This window comes from Pelophylax lessonae, assembly GCF_965119305.1.
Source record: "Pelophylax lessonae genome assembly, chromosome: 10".
Taxonomy (NCBI): domain Eukaryota; kingdom Metazoa; phylum Chordata; class Amphibia; order Anura; family Ranidae; genus Pelophylax; species Pelophylax lessonae.
In genome coordinates this window covers 163,544,590-163,561,414 of record NC_138777.1, presented here as the reverse complement: position 1 = coordinate 163,561,414, position 16,825 = coordinate 163,544,590, and the positions used below count along the sequence as shown (strand labels likewise).

The window sequence follows — 16,825 nt, the reverse complement described above, 5'->3', positions numbered from 1 at the left end:
ACCACGGATGCTCCAAGGGTGAGTATCAGGTAGAATGAAGGGAGAATGAAGCTCTCAATCAGCCGATGACATGAAGATACAAACCAAAGGAGACAGACATAGTGTAAAACCGCTAAAACCAATTTATTATAAAAACGGAAATGCACTTACAAACATCCAGCGGCAAACAGTAAGCAAGCAAATCAAGCTGTCTATGGCGAGATCCTGACATTCTCAAAGGATATTGCCGGCACCAGTATTGTCAGCATCCCAGTGCATGAGTCCTTGGAATGATGGCCTCGTGTATCTCGATGATCCCCTGAGTGAACTGGAAACTCTGAGTTTTTCAACAAGGATTCCTGAGGCAGTGGAAGAAAGTGCATCAATCCCAGCCAATCAGGATCAACAACCAGATACGCCAGAGTCTCTGGTGGTGGATAAATCAAAAACACTATTACAGCATCGTCCTTCGGGGTCACAACAATGAATCATTGTTACCACAGACGCCAGCGCAGCGCCACCTGCGAACACCACAAGATCTAGAGCAGATGGGAATTTTCTTTTCAGGGCCTAGTCTCCAACATCCTGGAACCTGGAGCAGCCTTTATGGTGTTAGCCACCTTACTGCTTTACATACAAGGTCAACCAGTCCTGCTCCATATGGACAACACAGCAGCAGTATCTTACATACAGAGTCAAGGACACACAGTCTATTTCTTGAGAGAGGTGGAGCCGATCATGTCATTGGCACAACAACATCTACCTGATTTGAGGGCCATATATCTTCCAGGCTGTCAGAACCTGGAAGCAGATTGCCTATCCAGGCAATTCAATGACCCCACCGAGTGGGCCCTTCACCTCGAAGGGTTCAAGCAGATTGTCCACCAGTGGGGACATCCGTAAATTGATCTTTTTGCCTCTTCAACCAACTGCAAGGTGAGCCGATTGCTCTCATGCTATCCACATCAAATGGCAGAGGGGACAGACGTCTTGACCCATCCTTGGGTGTCACAACTGGCATATGCCTTCCCTCCAATTTCTTTGATATTGAAATTTCTAAAGAGATTGTTGGCAGATAATCTGACAGTCATTGCGATATTGCCCTACTGGTTCGCAGACCATGGTTCTCACTGGCAATGGATCTCAGCAGGTGCCCTCAGATCATGCTGCCAGTGACTCCTCATCTTCTGTTGCAGGGAGAAATCCTGCATCCACATCCATCAAGGCTGGGTCTAGTGACCTGGAAATTGAAAGGCAGGGGTTTCAAGTATTAGGATGTTTCCCTGAGGTTATCAGAACCTGACAGAGCTCCAGAAAAGGGTCTACCAATTCCATATATTCCAGGATATGGGATAGGTTTGCGAGCTTTGCGGTCAGATGTCTGTTTGACCCCAATAACCCTAATGTGTCCCAAGTCCTTTCTTTTCTGCAATCCGTACTGGAATTAGGACTTAGCCTGAGTTCGCTGTAGATCTCGGCCATCTCAGCATTTATCCTATGGAAATGAGCAGAAAGCCCACTTGTGGAGTGCTTCATGAGAGACTCAGACTACGCCCTCAAAAAATAAATAGGTTCCCTCAATGGGACCTGGCAATAGTCCTCAATTTTCTGGGAAACCCTCCTTGTGCTCCTACGGAGAATTGTTCACTATGGGACATCACCTTGAAAACAACTTTTCTAATAGCCATAACCTCATGGGGAGGAGTGTCGGAACTCCAAGCACTGGAAGCTACTGAGCCTTATACTGTGTTCTTCCCAGACAGGGTTGTGCTGAGACCATTGGATCACTTTATCCCAAAATTAGTTTTAATATTTCACCTTTCCAGTGAATGGGTGCTTCCAGCCTTCCCAGAAGAATCAGGAGCTGACCAGCATGAACTGGACATTCCAAAAGTCCTCGAGTCCTATCTCCAGGCTACTTCTGCATTCAGATGTTCTGACAGGCTTTTCATCCTACCTACTGGAAAATTGAAAGGTAAGGAACCTTCGGCCAGAACCATTTTTTCTGGATAGTTAAAACTATTCATCGAGTATAAAGAGCAGCCAGGAAGGATCCTCCAGAGGAGGTTAGAGCTCACTCAACCAGGGTGATGTCTTCTTCTTGGGCAGCACGCTCAGGAGTGTCTCTGGAGACAGTCTGCAGAGCGGCAAGCTGGTCTTCACATCATACGTTCTTAAAACACTACAAAGTGGATCCAGCAGCTCTCACTACAGTAGAGTTTGGGAGGAAAACTATTTACGCTCATATGTCCATTGTCGAATAAAGACTAAGTTTGCAACATTAAACCCTCCCTCTCAAATACTCATTATTTATCATATGTATGCTGCCATGTTGGCATCAGGAAAAAGGAAAATTATATCAAATGCTTGCTGTAATTTTCCTTTCCTTATGCCAATGCGTGGCAGCATATCAACCCTCCCTCTGATCTTTCTGCTTAATTTGGAAAATAGGGGAGGTTGCTCTCAATCAGACTTTTATAGATTTAAACAGGTCCTGTGGGTGGATATAGGGGCAGAGCTATATCATATGTATGCTGCAATGTACAGTATCTCACAAATGTACATTTGCTGTCGACCTCAAAATAACTCAACACACAGACATTACTTTCTAAACCGCTGGCAACAAAAGTAAGTACACCGCTAAGTAAAAATGTCTAAATTGAGTCCAATTAGCCTTTTTCCCTCCCTTGTGACTCATTAGTGTTACAAGGTCTCAGGTGTGAATGGGGAGCAGATGTGTTAAATTTTGTGTTATCACTCTCACTCTCTCATACTGGTCACTGGAACTCTCTGAGGAACTGAAAAAAAGAATTGTTGCTCTACATAAAAATGGCCTAGGATATAAGAAGATTGCCAAGACCCTGAAACTGAGCTTCAGCACGGTGGCCAAGGCCATACAGCGGCTTAGCAGGACAGGTTCCACTCAGAACAGGCCTCGCTATGGTTGACCAAGGAAGATGAGTGCACATGCTCAGCATCATATCCAGAGGTTGTCTTTGGGAAATAGATGTATGAGTGCTGCCAGCATTGCTGAAGAGGTTAAAGGGGTGTGGGGGGGGTGGGTCAGCCTGTCAGTGCTCAGACCATATGCCGCACACTGCACCAAATTGGTCTGCATTGCTGTTGTCCTAGAAGGAAGCCTCTTCTAAAGATGATGCACAAGAAAGCCTGCAAACAGTTTGCTGAAGACAAGCAAACTAAGGACATGGATTCCTGGAACCATGTCCTGTGCTCTTATAAGACCAAGATAAACTTATTTGGTTTAAAGGGTGTCAAGGGTGTGTGGCGGCAAACAGGTGAGGAGTACAAAGACAAGTGCATCTTTCCTGCAGTCAAGCATGGTGGTGGGAGTGTCATGGTCTGGGGCTGCATACGTGCTGCCGGCACTGGGAAGCTACAGTTTAATGAGGGAACCATGAATGCCAATATGTACTGTGACATACTGAAGCAGAGCATGAACCTCTCCCTTTGGAGACTGGGCCACAGGGCAGAATTCCAACATGATAACGACCCCAAACACTCCTCCAAGACGACCATTGCCTTGCTAAAGAAGCTGACGGTAAAGGTGATGGACTGGCCAAGCATGTCTCCAGACCTAAACCCTATTGAGCATCTGTGGGGCATAATCAAACGGAAGGTGGAGGAGCGCAAAGTCTCTAACATCCACCAGCTCCGTGATGTCATCATGGAGGAGTGGAAGAGGACTCCAGTGACAACCTGTACAGCTCTGGTGAACTCCATGCCCAAGAGGGTTAAGGCAGTGCTGGAAAATAATGGTGGCAACACAAAATATTGACACTTTGGGCCCAATTTGGACATTTTCACTTCGGGGTGTACTCACTTTTGTTGCCTACGGTTTAGACATTAATGGCTGTGTGTTGAGTTTTTTTGAAGGGACAGCAAATTTACACTGTTATACAAGCTGTACACTCACTACTTTACATTGTAGCAAAGTGCCATTATTTCAGTGTTGTCACATTTTGTGAGATACTGTACTGGCATCAGGAAAGGAAAATTACGGTAAGTATTTGATACAATTTTTGCAAAAACACCAGAAAAACGCCTGTAAAATAGAAACCCCTAGATGTGAATGGAGCCTAAATGTGGCGATATTGCTTTGCAAAAAATGCTTCTGTTTTGGGTTCCGAATGGCTTCAGTCAGCACTTGCTAAGAGCATACATTACTGCTTTACATTTACTTCTATTTGTTGCTTTTTAATCCAGCACAAAATACTTAAATCAATTTTTTACTTGGAGAAACTAAAAATAAGGTCATAGAAATGTAAATAATCATTGTGTGCTACAGCATTGTATTTGCTCTCTCATTTTTTTTTTTTTTATTGGTTGAACTGAATAGATTTGTGTCTTTTTTAACCTAACTATGTAACAACATACTTGAAAGCAGCATTTTGTACTGTATATAACAATATATAATATAACAAAAAAACACAGAGCTAAAGACAGTGCATAATTTTATGTAATACATATTTATGAAATATTTTATTAAAAACATATTTATGCATCATTTATATTGACTTGGTCTGTGCGCAGTATTATCATCGTTTTCTCAGCATATCCTCTGCTTGATTATTAAACTTTTTTTAGTTATTAGCTAATTTTTTAAACACTTTATAGGATTGTAACAAAGTTTATGTAACATATTTTTTAGGATTATATATATATTTTAGGATTGTAATAAGTATATATGCACTTTATTTTTCATTTATGGAGAAATAATTTTATAAGATGCTAAGGTTGTTAAACAGGAAGTGAAGGTGTATTTGAAGCTAGTAGACACCAAACAGGAAATCAGCCCTGGGGTCATGTGATCGCCACAGGTAGTATAAATTACTTGCTGAGAAGCTGGTCTGATATGTCTTTGAAAACGCCCACTGGGAGGGGCGTAATGCGTCAATGTAATTCCGGTCTTGTCAGCAACATCATACGTCACTTCCGGTAAGGTGGAATGCAAGCGGAAGCGCGGTGAAACACACGCTGCTTGTCACTGCACAGACAGCGAGAGCAGTATGCTGTGGCCACTTCATGGACACCTTGGAGGTTAGCCGTGCTATACATGATGAGCCCATGAATATTGATAACATTGTAAGTGTATATCTGCACGTTTTTATCAATAAAACCGTATTGGAACGTATTACACTATTTGGAGTTTTTTTTATCTGTCTTCCCATATCGAGGAGAGAATACTTAAAGGGAGTCCCTACCTACAATTGCTTACCAGTACCAAGCCTTTTAGACCCCTATGCTGTACAGCCTAGGGGTCCACACTTTCTGGTAAGTGAATTCACTGTTGGGGGAGGAGTGAACACGGGATCCACGATCCACAAGAAGTCACTTGGATGTTCCCATTTTTTGAGCACCAGTCACGTTTAATCACTGGATGATCACTGGACACATATATATCTATTTTTGATTTACTGGAATACCTATTTATACTCATTAACATTTTATATATTTTTTTTCTGTCACTGGGGTCTTATTAGTGAAATATATATTCATATTATTATTATTTCAGGTACTGTATTTTCTGGCGTATAAGACTACTTTTGAACCTCAAAAAAATCGCCCAAAAATGGGGGGTCGTCTTATACGCTGGGTATAATATCTCCAAGGTAACCTAAGTATAAGTATTACTGGTAGATGAAAATTAGGGGGGTCGTCTTATACGCCCAGTCGTCTTATACGCCGGAAAATACGGTACTTATATAGCGCTGTCAATTTACGCAGCGCTTTACATATACATTGTACATTCACATGAGTTATAAATCACTTATTTATTAGCACTGGGATTGTTTAATAATTTATTCACCATTGCCCACACTGGGTTTTATTGCACTCATTCACGAGAAGTAAGGTACAGTGTTCGAATTCACTGGATTAAGTTCTTTTTCGGTTATTTGATGTGAGATTATGCACTGTCTTTAGCGCTGTGTTTTTTTTTTTGTTATATTATTTTTTCATTTTTTTGATGAGCAGCAGCGGCAGTATTGTATTTTCTTTTTGATTATTTGTTGCCTAGCGCAGGGTGGACTCGGAATTTAGAGTCATTATCACAGCATTTTGTATATACTTTAATAAAAAAGAATGCATATGAAAAACTTTTAATGTTGCCAGCATTAATTAGTGGATATTAATACAACAGCAAGTTATTAACTACTACAACTACTTATTTGTTTTTTTTGTTTTTATGGAAATCTCAAGACAATAATAAACTATTTCCAACATATATAAATCATTTTTAAATGTGTATTTTTTTTTATATACACAAAATTAAAAAATAAAAAGGAATGAAAATAAAAAAAATGATTGTAAAATACAATTAAAATAAAATTGCAAAAACTATCAAAAAATGCTAAAGGGGGAGGGGTTAGTTTTAATTAAAGTTATTTAGGATAACTAAGGTTTACTTAGAAACCTCTTTATTAAAACTTATTAAATCTGCTGGGCTACTTGAAGCCAAGCAGCCTAAAGAAGTTTTGAATTAGCGTATTATCAATTACATGTCTTTACATTTGGAAGCACTGCTATTACTGCATTTGTACAAGTTTTTTAATAACCATATGGAAAGATTTAGTAAATCACTAACTGCAGTTTACTTTCATTCATTGTCATCATTAAGTTTATTTGATTTTTTTACATGTATTCTATTTATTAACACCTTCGAAAATAGTGACACATGATGACTATGACTGTTCTATAAATCATGATATTATGGCCCCATTCTTATATATGTAACCCACTTGCATATTGGACACCATGTTAAACTAAAATAATTGAAGGTGAAGTTTGTACCTAAGCATATTCAACTTTATTCTTAAGTGTAGTAACCCAAAGCAACAAATTAGACCCCCCCCCCTTGTATTTACCCAAAAAGTGAATTCCAATAGTTTTTGGACTTTAGAGTTAAAACATAAGAATTAAAGACTATTTTTTAAATAAAACAGACTGTGTGGGTTTGACTTTGGTGTTTGTAGGCCTAAAAGCTCAGACACTAATTGAATGGGAACACACAACAAACAAATAGTGGATGATTTTTCTCAAAAATTTGACTGTAAAAGTGGATATACGCTTCAAAGTGGTATTAAACCCGAAAACAAACATTTATTATATTACAGTCTACCAATTATTTCTTTCCTTTATATTTCCCTGGTGATCTTACCAGCAAGTCTGTTATTTTTCAACAGAAGAAGCTCCTCTGCAAATGTAGTATTTAGAGGGCTGAGAGAAACCATTTACCACTGACAGAGGTGCTTACTATATTCAGCTTTTAATTATTTACATAAACTGTTTGCTGTAACTGATTGTGTAACTGCAGTTTGACCTGGAGTTTGGCTTCCATTTGTTAGTGTATCTAAATCTGCTAGTACATCCAACACTCCCCCCCCCCAGACTGACAATGCTGCAGTCCAAAGATGTTCCTAAGCTCATTCATCCAGAGTAGGAGCCCTCTAATACAGGAGGTGTGTTACTGGCCAGATCACGCCATGAAAACAGAGGGAAAAAGCCTAAAAAAAGAAAAAGTAATGCAGCCACCACATCTAAGAAGGAAAGAAAATGGCTTCTGCCCCCACCTATAACTGGCCTTCATAGCAAAGAACACATGGAAGGGCAACGCACATGAGACAAATACAGATAAAAATTTCCCAGTTCAATTTGCTAACCAGTTTGCTTACCAGCTGTTATAAGGCAGGTGGAAGCCTGTCGTGCAGAGAAGGCTTACCGTTGCCGGTGGGCGGAGCTTGGTTGGAAACCCGAGGAGAGTAGCACAGGCTAACCTGAGGTGCGGGGTCTAAGCATCCACCGGTCTTCACCAGAGCCTCTGAAGGTGAGGATGGATTTGGCTGCAGGTGGATACCAGGTCGCGGTCCCCAGGGTCGCCCCACCAGGGGGTAACCGGTCAAGGTCCGAAGGTGGATGAGCCGACAAGGAGAATCCAGAAGAGTAGTCAAAACGAGCCGGGATCAGGACAGGCAGCAAACAAGCGAAGTCAGGGACGAGCCAAAGGTCAACAGGTATCAGACAGGAAATCAACAGGAAGCAGGTTCAGAACACAGGAAGCTGAAGACAACACAGCAATGTGCAGTGCTGTTGAGCTGTTTAAATAAGGCAGCCTGTTTGCCAATCACTGCAATTAGTCTGCTCTGGATTAACCCTTTAGGTTGCAGACAGCACATCATGACACACATCAGTGTGCTCAGGAAGCGTTCCTAACATTGCCCCCCCCTTAAGGGCAACCTCCGGGTGCCCAACAAACTGCTTTTTTGAGGATGGGCAAGAAAAAACGCCTGGATTAAATCTGCAGCATGGATGTTCCTCTCCGGTTCCCAGGAATTTTCTTCCGGCCCATAGCCTTTCCACTTGATCAGGTACTGGAGCTGGTTACCTCTCTTCCGACAGTCAAGTATGGCCTCCACTTCATACTCCACGTCTCCATCAATAATCACAGGTTCGGGAGGTCCAGAATTTCTGCCAGGGAAGGCATCAGGAACCACGGGCTTTAAGAGGGTGACATGGAATACAGGATGGATCCGCAGGGTATCAGGTAAGGATAGTTCGTAAGCAACGGCATTGAGTCTCCTTTTAACTGAAAATGGGCCGATAAATTTGGGAGCCAACTTCTTGGACGGGCAGGCCAAGCGGAGGTTAGCTGTGGACAGCAAAACCCGATCACCGGGCTGGAGGATTAACTCTCCCCTCTTTTTCTCGTCAAAGGTTTTCTTGGACGCTGCCTGAGCCTTGCTCAACGTTTCCCGCAGAAGTTTGTTATTGCTGGTGACAAAGTTGAAAATGTCCTGGACTGCGGGAACTCCAGATTCAGAGGAGATGTCAGGCAGGAAGGAGGGATGGAACCCGTAATTGGCGAAGAAGGGGGATTGCCCGGTGACGGAATGTTTGGAATTATTATATGCGAATTCCGCAAATGGCAATAAGGTTACCCAGTCATCCTGGACAAATGTAGTGAAGCAACGGAGGTATTGCTCCAGGGTCTGGTTAGTCCTCTCGGTTTGACCGTTAGTCTGTGGATGGTAGGATGAGGACATAGCCAGGTCGATCTTCAGGAGCCCACATAATGCCTTCCAGAAACGGGACGTGAATTGCACCCCTCTGTCAGAGATGATACTGGTAGGTACACCATGTAGTCTTACTACCTCCTTGAGAAAGATGTCTGCGGTCTCTTTCGTGGTGGGAGTACCCTTGAGGGGTAAAAAGTGGGCCATCTTGGAAAGCCGGTCTACGACCACAAAGATGGCAGAGCACCCTCCTGAAAGAGGCAGTTCCACAATGAAGTCCATGGCGATTGTCTGCCAGGGCCGGTCAGGAACTGGGAGTGGTCTGAGAAGCCCCCAAGCCTTGCTTCTTGCGGTCTTACTCCGGGAACAAGTGGTGCAGGAAAGGACATAGTGTCTGCAGTTCTTTTCCATCTCGGGCCACCAAAAGGTGCGCTGCAGAAGGTCAAGAGTTCTTTGGATGCCAAAATGACCGGCTAGAAGATGATCATGACAGGCACCCAGAACTGCCACTCGGACGTCCTCTGGAACAAAAATCTTGTCCCCGGCCCATAACAAGCCATCCCTGCGTGACAGGAGAGTTCCCGGTGGGTCAGAAATTTTAGCCGAGGCTTGTTCGAGACGGGACCTCAGACCTGTGAGAAGAAGCAGAAAGTTCTTTTCAGACAGAATGGTGTCAGGTACTGGGACCTCTTTAGGGTTGTCAAACATCCTAGACAGGGCGTCTGGTTTGACATTTTTGGATCCAGGTCGGTAGGTAATGTGGAACGAAAACCTAGAGAAGAACAGTGCCCATCGTGCCTGACGGGGTCGCAGACGTTTGGCAGATCTCAGGTACTCAAGGTTTTTATGGTCCGTGAAAATGAGAATAGGGTGTGCCGCACCCTCAAGCAGATATCGCCATTCTTCCAGGGCGGCTTTAATAGCCAAAAGTTCCCGGTCTCCCACATCATAATTCCTCTCCGCCGTGGAGAGTTTTCGGGAAAAGAAAGCTATTGGGTGCATCAGGTCCTTGACCCCCTGTCTTTGGGAGATGACTGCCCCAATAGCGACTTCTGAGGCATCTACCTCAAGGAGGTAGGGTAAGGTGGGATCTGGATGGCTCAGGATAGGAGCAGATGTAAAGAGCTTCTTTAAAATCATGAAAGCGGACTGGGCCTCAGGAGTCCAAGAATAACGGACATCTTTCTTGGTGAGCTGGGTGATAGGGGAAATGATGTTGGAGAATCCCCTTATGAACCTCCTATAAAAATTGGCAAAGCCGACAAAGCGCTGCACTCCTTTCTTATCAGATGGCGGAGGCCAATCCAGAATAGCAGAAACTTTCTGGGGGTCCATCTTTATTCCTTCCGTGGAAATTATTAGCCCCAAAAATGAAATGCTGCTTTGCTCGAAGTCGCATTTTTCAGCCTTGGCATATAGACCATGCTGGCGGAGGCGGCTGAGAACATTTCGGACATGCTCGCGGTGTTGTTCCAGGGATGCGGAAAAAATCAAAATGTCATCCAGGTATACAATGACAAAGATGTCCAACCAATCCCTGAAGATGTCGTTCACGAAATGTTGGAACGTAGCCGGAGCATTACATAGGCCGAACGGCATCACTAGATACTCAAAATGTCCGAACCGGGTGCGGAAAGCCGTCTTCCACTCGTCCCCCTCTCGGATGCGGACTAGGTTATAGGCCCCACGAAGGTCCAATTTTGTAAACAGGGCAGCGGACCTGAGTCTCTGAAAAAGCTCGGGAACCAGAGGAAGGGGGTAGCGGTTCTTAATAGTGATCTTGTTTAGATCCCTGTAGTCAATACAAGGTCGGAGAGAGTGATCTTTTTTTTCCACGAAGAAAATACCTGCTCCCGCCGGAGAAGTGGATGGGCGGATGAACCCTTTCTTTAGGTTTTCGTCCACATAATCCTTCAGCACGTCCAGTTCCCGTTCAGATAAGGGATAGATCCGGCCGAACGGAATCGCAGCCCCAGGCAGCAGTTCGATGGGACAGTCATACGGACGATGCGGGGGCAAGGTCTCTGCGCCCCGTTTACTAAACACATCCAGAAAGTCGTGGTAGGCCTGGGGCACGACGGAGCGTAGTTCAGGCTCAGACTCGAGACAGAGTAGGGCTTTGGAAGCTTGGAGCGGCATGGGTAGGCAGGAGTTTCTGCAATATGATGACGGGAATTGGATGGCTCCTGTGGTCCAATCGATCTGCGGGTTGTGGGCCTGCAACCACGGCAACCCCAGGATAACGGGAAATAAGGGAGATGCAATAATGTCCAGACTTATCATCTCCTTGTGGCCAGACGAGGAGACCATGGGAAGAGGAGGGGTTTCCTGGGTCACAGGTCCGGATTTAATGTGGGATCCGTCAGCCAGAAAGATGGTGAGGCCTTGGGTCTTCGGCTGGAGAGGTATGCCGTGTTGAGCAGCGAAGGTGCGATCAATAAAGCAGCTGCAGGCTCCTGAATCAATGATCGCTGTAACCGGGACGGGACCTTCCGAGAGCTGCAATGACACAGGGAAAGCTAGGTGAGAGGTATTGGTAACAGATGCCACACAACTGGGTGGAGGAACAGAACGAAACTTGCAGAGTTTTACAGGGCAGGAACGCACATAATGGCCGGCTTCTCCACAATAGAGACAGAGGTTACCCATTTGCCGACGACACCTCTCTTCTGGAGACAGGGCTGGTCGCATGATCCTGAGTTGCATGGGTTCAGGCATATCTGGAGTGGCACCGGTAGGAGCAGGACAGACAGGGACTGGTCCAGTCGGGGAAAAACGTGCGGGAGTAGTCACCCGTGGCAGCATCCAGGTTGGCCGAAACTGTTGTGGAGGCCGCTCTGCCCGGCGCTCCCGGAGCCGGCGGTCGATCCGAATGACCTGGGAAATCAGATCTTCCAGGGTGTCAGGTATACCCACTCGGGCTAGTTCATCCTTCAGTCCTTCAGATAAGCCCAGGCGGAACTGGTAGCGCAGTGCCGCCTCGTTCCAGGAGGTATCGGAACTCAGGCGGCGGAAGTCGGTGACGTAGTCCTCGACGGGCCTGCGACCCTGCTGGAGAACGTGAAGTGCAGCTTCTGCGGTGGAGGACCGCTGCGGATCATCATAAAGTTGAGCCATGGCCGTAAAAAATGATGATAATGAGTCCAGATGGGGACTGCTCTCCTCTAGAAGCCGATGGGCCCAGGATTGAGGCTCGCCTAGGAGCAAAGAAACAACAAACCCCACCTTGGTGACCTCCAGGGAAAAGGTCCGGGGCTGCAAGGAGAAGTACAATTGGCAGGCATTACGGAAGGCTCGGAATTTACCCCGGTCTCCGGAGAATTTTTCGGGGTTCGGAACACGGGGTTCCGGTGGCAACATCACTACCGTGGGACTAGGAGCAGATCCTGTGGACGCTGCAGAGGTGGACGGAGCTGATAACACTGGAGGGTTCCCCGGGAGAGTGGCGGATTGTAATCGTCCCTCTAGCTGTGTGTAACCATCCCGGAGGGTCTTCACGGCTTGTGACAGGACTGCGAGGTGCTGGCAAATTTCCTCCAACGGTGAGGCCTCTCTTGCAGGCTCCGACATGGCTGTGTTGTACTGTTATAAGGCAGGTGGAAGCCTGTCGTGCAGAGAAGGCTTACCGTTGCCGGTGGGCGGAGCTTGGTTGGAAACCCGAGGAGAGTAGCACAGGCTAACCTGAGGTGCGGGGTCTAAGCATCCACCGGTCTTCACCAGAGCCTCTGAAGGTGAGGATGGATTTGGCTGCAGGTGGATACCAGGTCGCGGTCCCCAGGGTCGCCCCACCAGGGGGTAACCGGTCAAGGTCCGAAGGTGGATGAGCCGACAAGGAGAATCCAGAAGAGTAGTCAAAACGAGCCGGGATCAGGACAGGCAGCAAACAAGCGAAGTCAGGGACGAGCCAAAGGTCAACAGGTATCAGACAGGAAATCAACAGGAAGCAGGTTCAGAACACAGGAAGCTGAAGACAACACAGCAATGTGCAGTGCTGTTGAGCTGTTTAAATAAGGCAGCCTGTTTGCCAATCACTGCAATTAGTCTGCTCTGGATTAACCCTTTAGGTTGCAGACAGCACATCATGACACACATCAGTGTGCTCAGGAAGCGTTCCTAACACCAGCCAAATTAACCTGTCTAACAGTTTGCGTCAAAACAGGGGTTTAGTTAGCACACATTTGCAAACGCATGTGTAAGCTGCAGGGACACTCCACGGCACCCTGTATTACCTGCAGTCCTAACTCTTGTACATTTATGAGAGTCTTCACAGTGGAAGCACATGCAAGCTAATGGATAGATAGGGGGCAGGTGAGCCTGGAGGTGGCCCAACCCTCCTAAAGGTACTTGGGGGCACAATAGATGCCCAGCCAATAGCACAACAGCAAAGGCATCTAGTGTGTCCACTCACCAGTATACATGAACAACAAAGAAAATGGCCTCTGCCCCCACCTATAACTGCCCTTCATAGCAAAGGACACATGGAAGGACAACGCACATGAGACAAATACAGATAAAATTTTTCCAGTTCAATTTGCTAACCAGTTTGCATACCAACCAAATTAACATTTCTAACAGTTTGCATCAAAACAGGGGTTTAGTTAGCAAACATTTACAAACACATGTGTAAGCTGCAGGGCCACTCCACAGCACCCTGTATTACCTGCAGTCCTAACTTTTGTAAATTCATCAGAGTCTCCACAGTGGAAGCACATGCAATCTAATGGATAGATAGGGGGCAGGTGAGCCTGGAGCTGGCCTTCATAGCAAAGGACACACGGAAGGCCAAGGCACATGAGACAAATACAGATAAAAATTTCCCAGTTCAACTGGGAAATGGGAAATTTTTATCTGTATTTGTCTCAGCCACCACATCTAACAATTAGTAAGCTGCAATATATTACATTTTTTGGTATTGGGTTTAATACCACTTTAAGCATGTTTTATTATAATACAGACATTTTTGGACTGACTGATTATTATCCTGACCCATTGTTTTTAAGTTACAGTTATTTAAAAGTGCCCCAAATTATTAAGGAAAAACAATCTAAGTTAAAAGTATGATTTAAAATTTAACAAAATAATAGTTAACAAGCAAAACTATAGTTTTGAACCTAAGACCAACTTAAGAACTGTTACTGCATCTCAGAGACAAATCTTCCCTATGGTTTTACCTTCAGGACTTCTGTAGCTCTTGTTAAACTGCTGTATGAAGTTTGCAAATTGAACCTAAAACAAATGAACAATAAACCGTAACCAGCAAAAATCACAATATTAATTATTTCAGTTGCCATTTATTCACTGAATTTAATGGGCACTCACCATTTCGGAGCTTGTACAGGATGGGTCTGGGAAAAGGACCATGACAGCACTGATAGCACAAAGCAGTAGCATACTGATACTTTCATGCAAAAGACCTAAATGCTGGAGTGAATAATTGAATATTCAAGGTAAGATAAAGAATAGGTGCTTAGTAAAAGTGAAAGTGAGGTGATTATCAACAAAGGAAACCAAGCATAAAAACCACAAAATAAATGGAAACAACTGAGCAAAAATCAAACTAAAAACAGAGGTGCTACATCTTCTATTACTGGTATCCGGTGTTGTTAAAGACCATCCTATTGATCAAGCTATTTTCATTTGGTCAGATTTCCCGCATATATTAGAAAAAACACTTACAGGAGGGGGGGTCTTCAGACACATACAACTATACAGGAAAGGTCTGAGATTCCAAACTTATGTTTTATTATGCCCAAGGCAGAAGATTGCTACATAGTACACATTTATTGTTGCTTTTAAATAGAGTCCATCCACACTTAGGCTGCATTAAAAATGGAGCTGAACGTCTTTAGTCATTTATAAAGCCTTGTTTTTAATGTTTGTACAGGCTTTTTTGAGCATTTTTAAGGCGTTTTTGTTTAGGTGATTTTTTTTGGTCTCCTAATTCATTTTAGCCAATGGAAAGCTAGTTACTAAGGAGAAAAAAAAAACTGTAATGCAAAAGCTTTTATGCATCTTTCAGGCTTTCGCATTGTTGTCTGTTGGGGTAAAAAATTCTTATCGCTAGTAGCTCAAAAGAAGCTCATGCACTTTTTCAAGGTACAACCTTCAAGAGACACTATGCTCAAGTGTGAAAAGGCACAACAGAAAACTATGGGATTTTGGATGTTGAATGTTTTGGAGCTTTGAACTTCTAGTTTCAAAATGCTCAGGTGTAAATGGGGCCATACAGATTTTACAATACACAACTGCTGATGAATAAGTGCCTCTCAGCCTGGTGCTGTCACTTTGCAGATCCTCCTCTCCTGTCTGACTCAGACATGAAAGTCAATTATTACAAAATAATCTGGAGTGGGTGACTGGGGACAAAGAGAAGGCAAATTTATTAAATACTTTCTTCAGCTCTGTGTATACAAAGGAGCATGGGGGAGCTCATGACCATAATGGGAATGGTATTGACACCTAAATGATCCACAATGGTTTAAAATTGATGTGGTCCAAAAATATTTAGACAGAATAAAGGTGGATAAAGCACCTGGACCGGAGGGCATGCACCCATGGATACTAAAATAATTGAGCTCTGTCGTGTCGAAGCTAATTTCTAATTTTTATGGCCTCTTTAATGACTGGAATAGTACCATTGGATTGGCGTAGGGTCAATGTCTTTACCAAGTAACTATAGACCTGTTAGTTTAACTTCTATAGTCAGGAAGATACTGGAGAGTTTATTAAAAGACCACATAGATGAGTTCTTGCTGGAAAAAAAATATTTTAAGCAATAGACAGCATGGATTATTTTTATGAGGAGGTAAGTAAAACCTTAGACAGAGGGGTGGCTGTGGACGTAGTATACTTGGATTTTGTAAAAGCATTTGACACAGTTCCCCACACACACAGCTAATGTGTAGGCTAATGTCTACAGGCTTGGAAAAATCCGTTTGTAAATTGATAGAAAACTGGCTAAAAGACCGTATTCAGAAAGTAGTGGTTAATAATTCATACTCTAAATGGTCTAAGGTTATCAGTGGTGTACCCCAAGGTTCAGCGTTGGGACCCTTCATTTTTAATATTTTTATAAATGATATACAGTCTGGGATTGAAAGTACCATTTCAGTCTTTGCAGATGACACCAAGCTATGCAGTGGGATCACTTCCTTACAGGATGTCTCCAACTTCCAAGCCAACCTCAGTACACTGTTTTATTGGGCAACAATGTGGCAAATGAGGTTTAATGTAAAGTTATGCACTTTGGGGGGAAAATATGAGAGAGAGAGCGAGAGAGATCAAGAATAGACTGCCTCCAGAGGTGATTCTGGCCAGCTTAGTAGATTGCTTTAAAAAAGATCTGGATTCTTTCCTCAGTGTACATAACATACAGTGCCTTGTGAAAGTATTCGGCCCCCTTGAAATTGCAACCTTTTGGCACATTTCAGGCTTCAAACCTAAAGATATAAAACTGTAATTTTTTGTGAAGAATCAACAACAAGTGGGACACAATCATGAAGTGGAACGAAATTTATTGGATATTTCAAACTTTGTTAACAAATAAAAAACTGAAAAATTGGCCGTGCAAAATTATTCAGCCCCTTTACTTTCAGTGCAGCAAACTCTCTCCAGAAGTTCAATGAGGATCTCTGAATGATCCAATGTTGACCTAAATGACTAATGATGATAAATAGAATCCACCTCTGTGTAATCAAGTCTCCGTATAAATGCACCTGCACTGTGATAGTCTCAGAGGTCCGTTTAAAGTTCAGAGAGCATCATGAAGAACAAGGAACACACCAGGCAGGTCTGAGATACTGTTGTGGAGAAATTTA

General features: G+C 43.8%; 1 protein-coding gene across 1 annotated transcript in view; it reads right to left on the bottom strand.

Annotated features, from left to right (window-relative positions):
• The window catches only part of CTSW (cathepsin W), a 133,283-nt gene extending 118,849 nt beyond the window's left edge, over positions 1 to 14,434 (bottom strand). The window contains exons 1-2 of the mRNA XM_082269650.1: positions 14,328 to 14,434; positions 14,180 to 14,234 (exon numbers count right to left, since the gene is read on the bottom strand). Of these exons, the coding sequence (XP_082125776.1) occupies positions 14,180 to 14,234; positions 14,328 to 14,399 (127 nt within the window). The 5' untranslated portion in view covers positions 14,400 to 14,434. The remainder of the gene's footprint in view (positions 1 to 14,179; positions 14,235 to 14,327) is intronic.
• Positions 14,435 to 16,825: the final 2,391 nt, after the last annotated feature.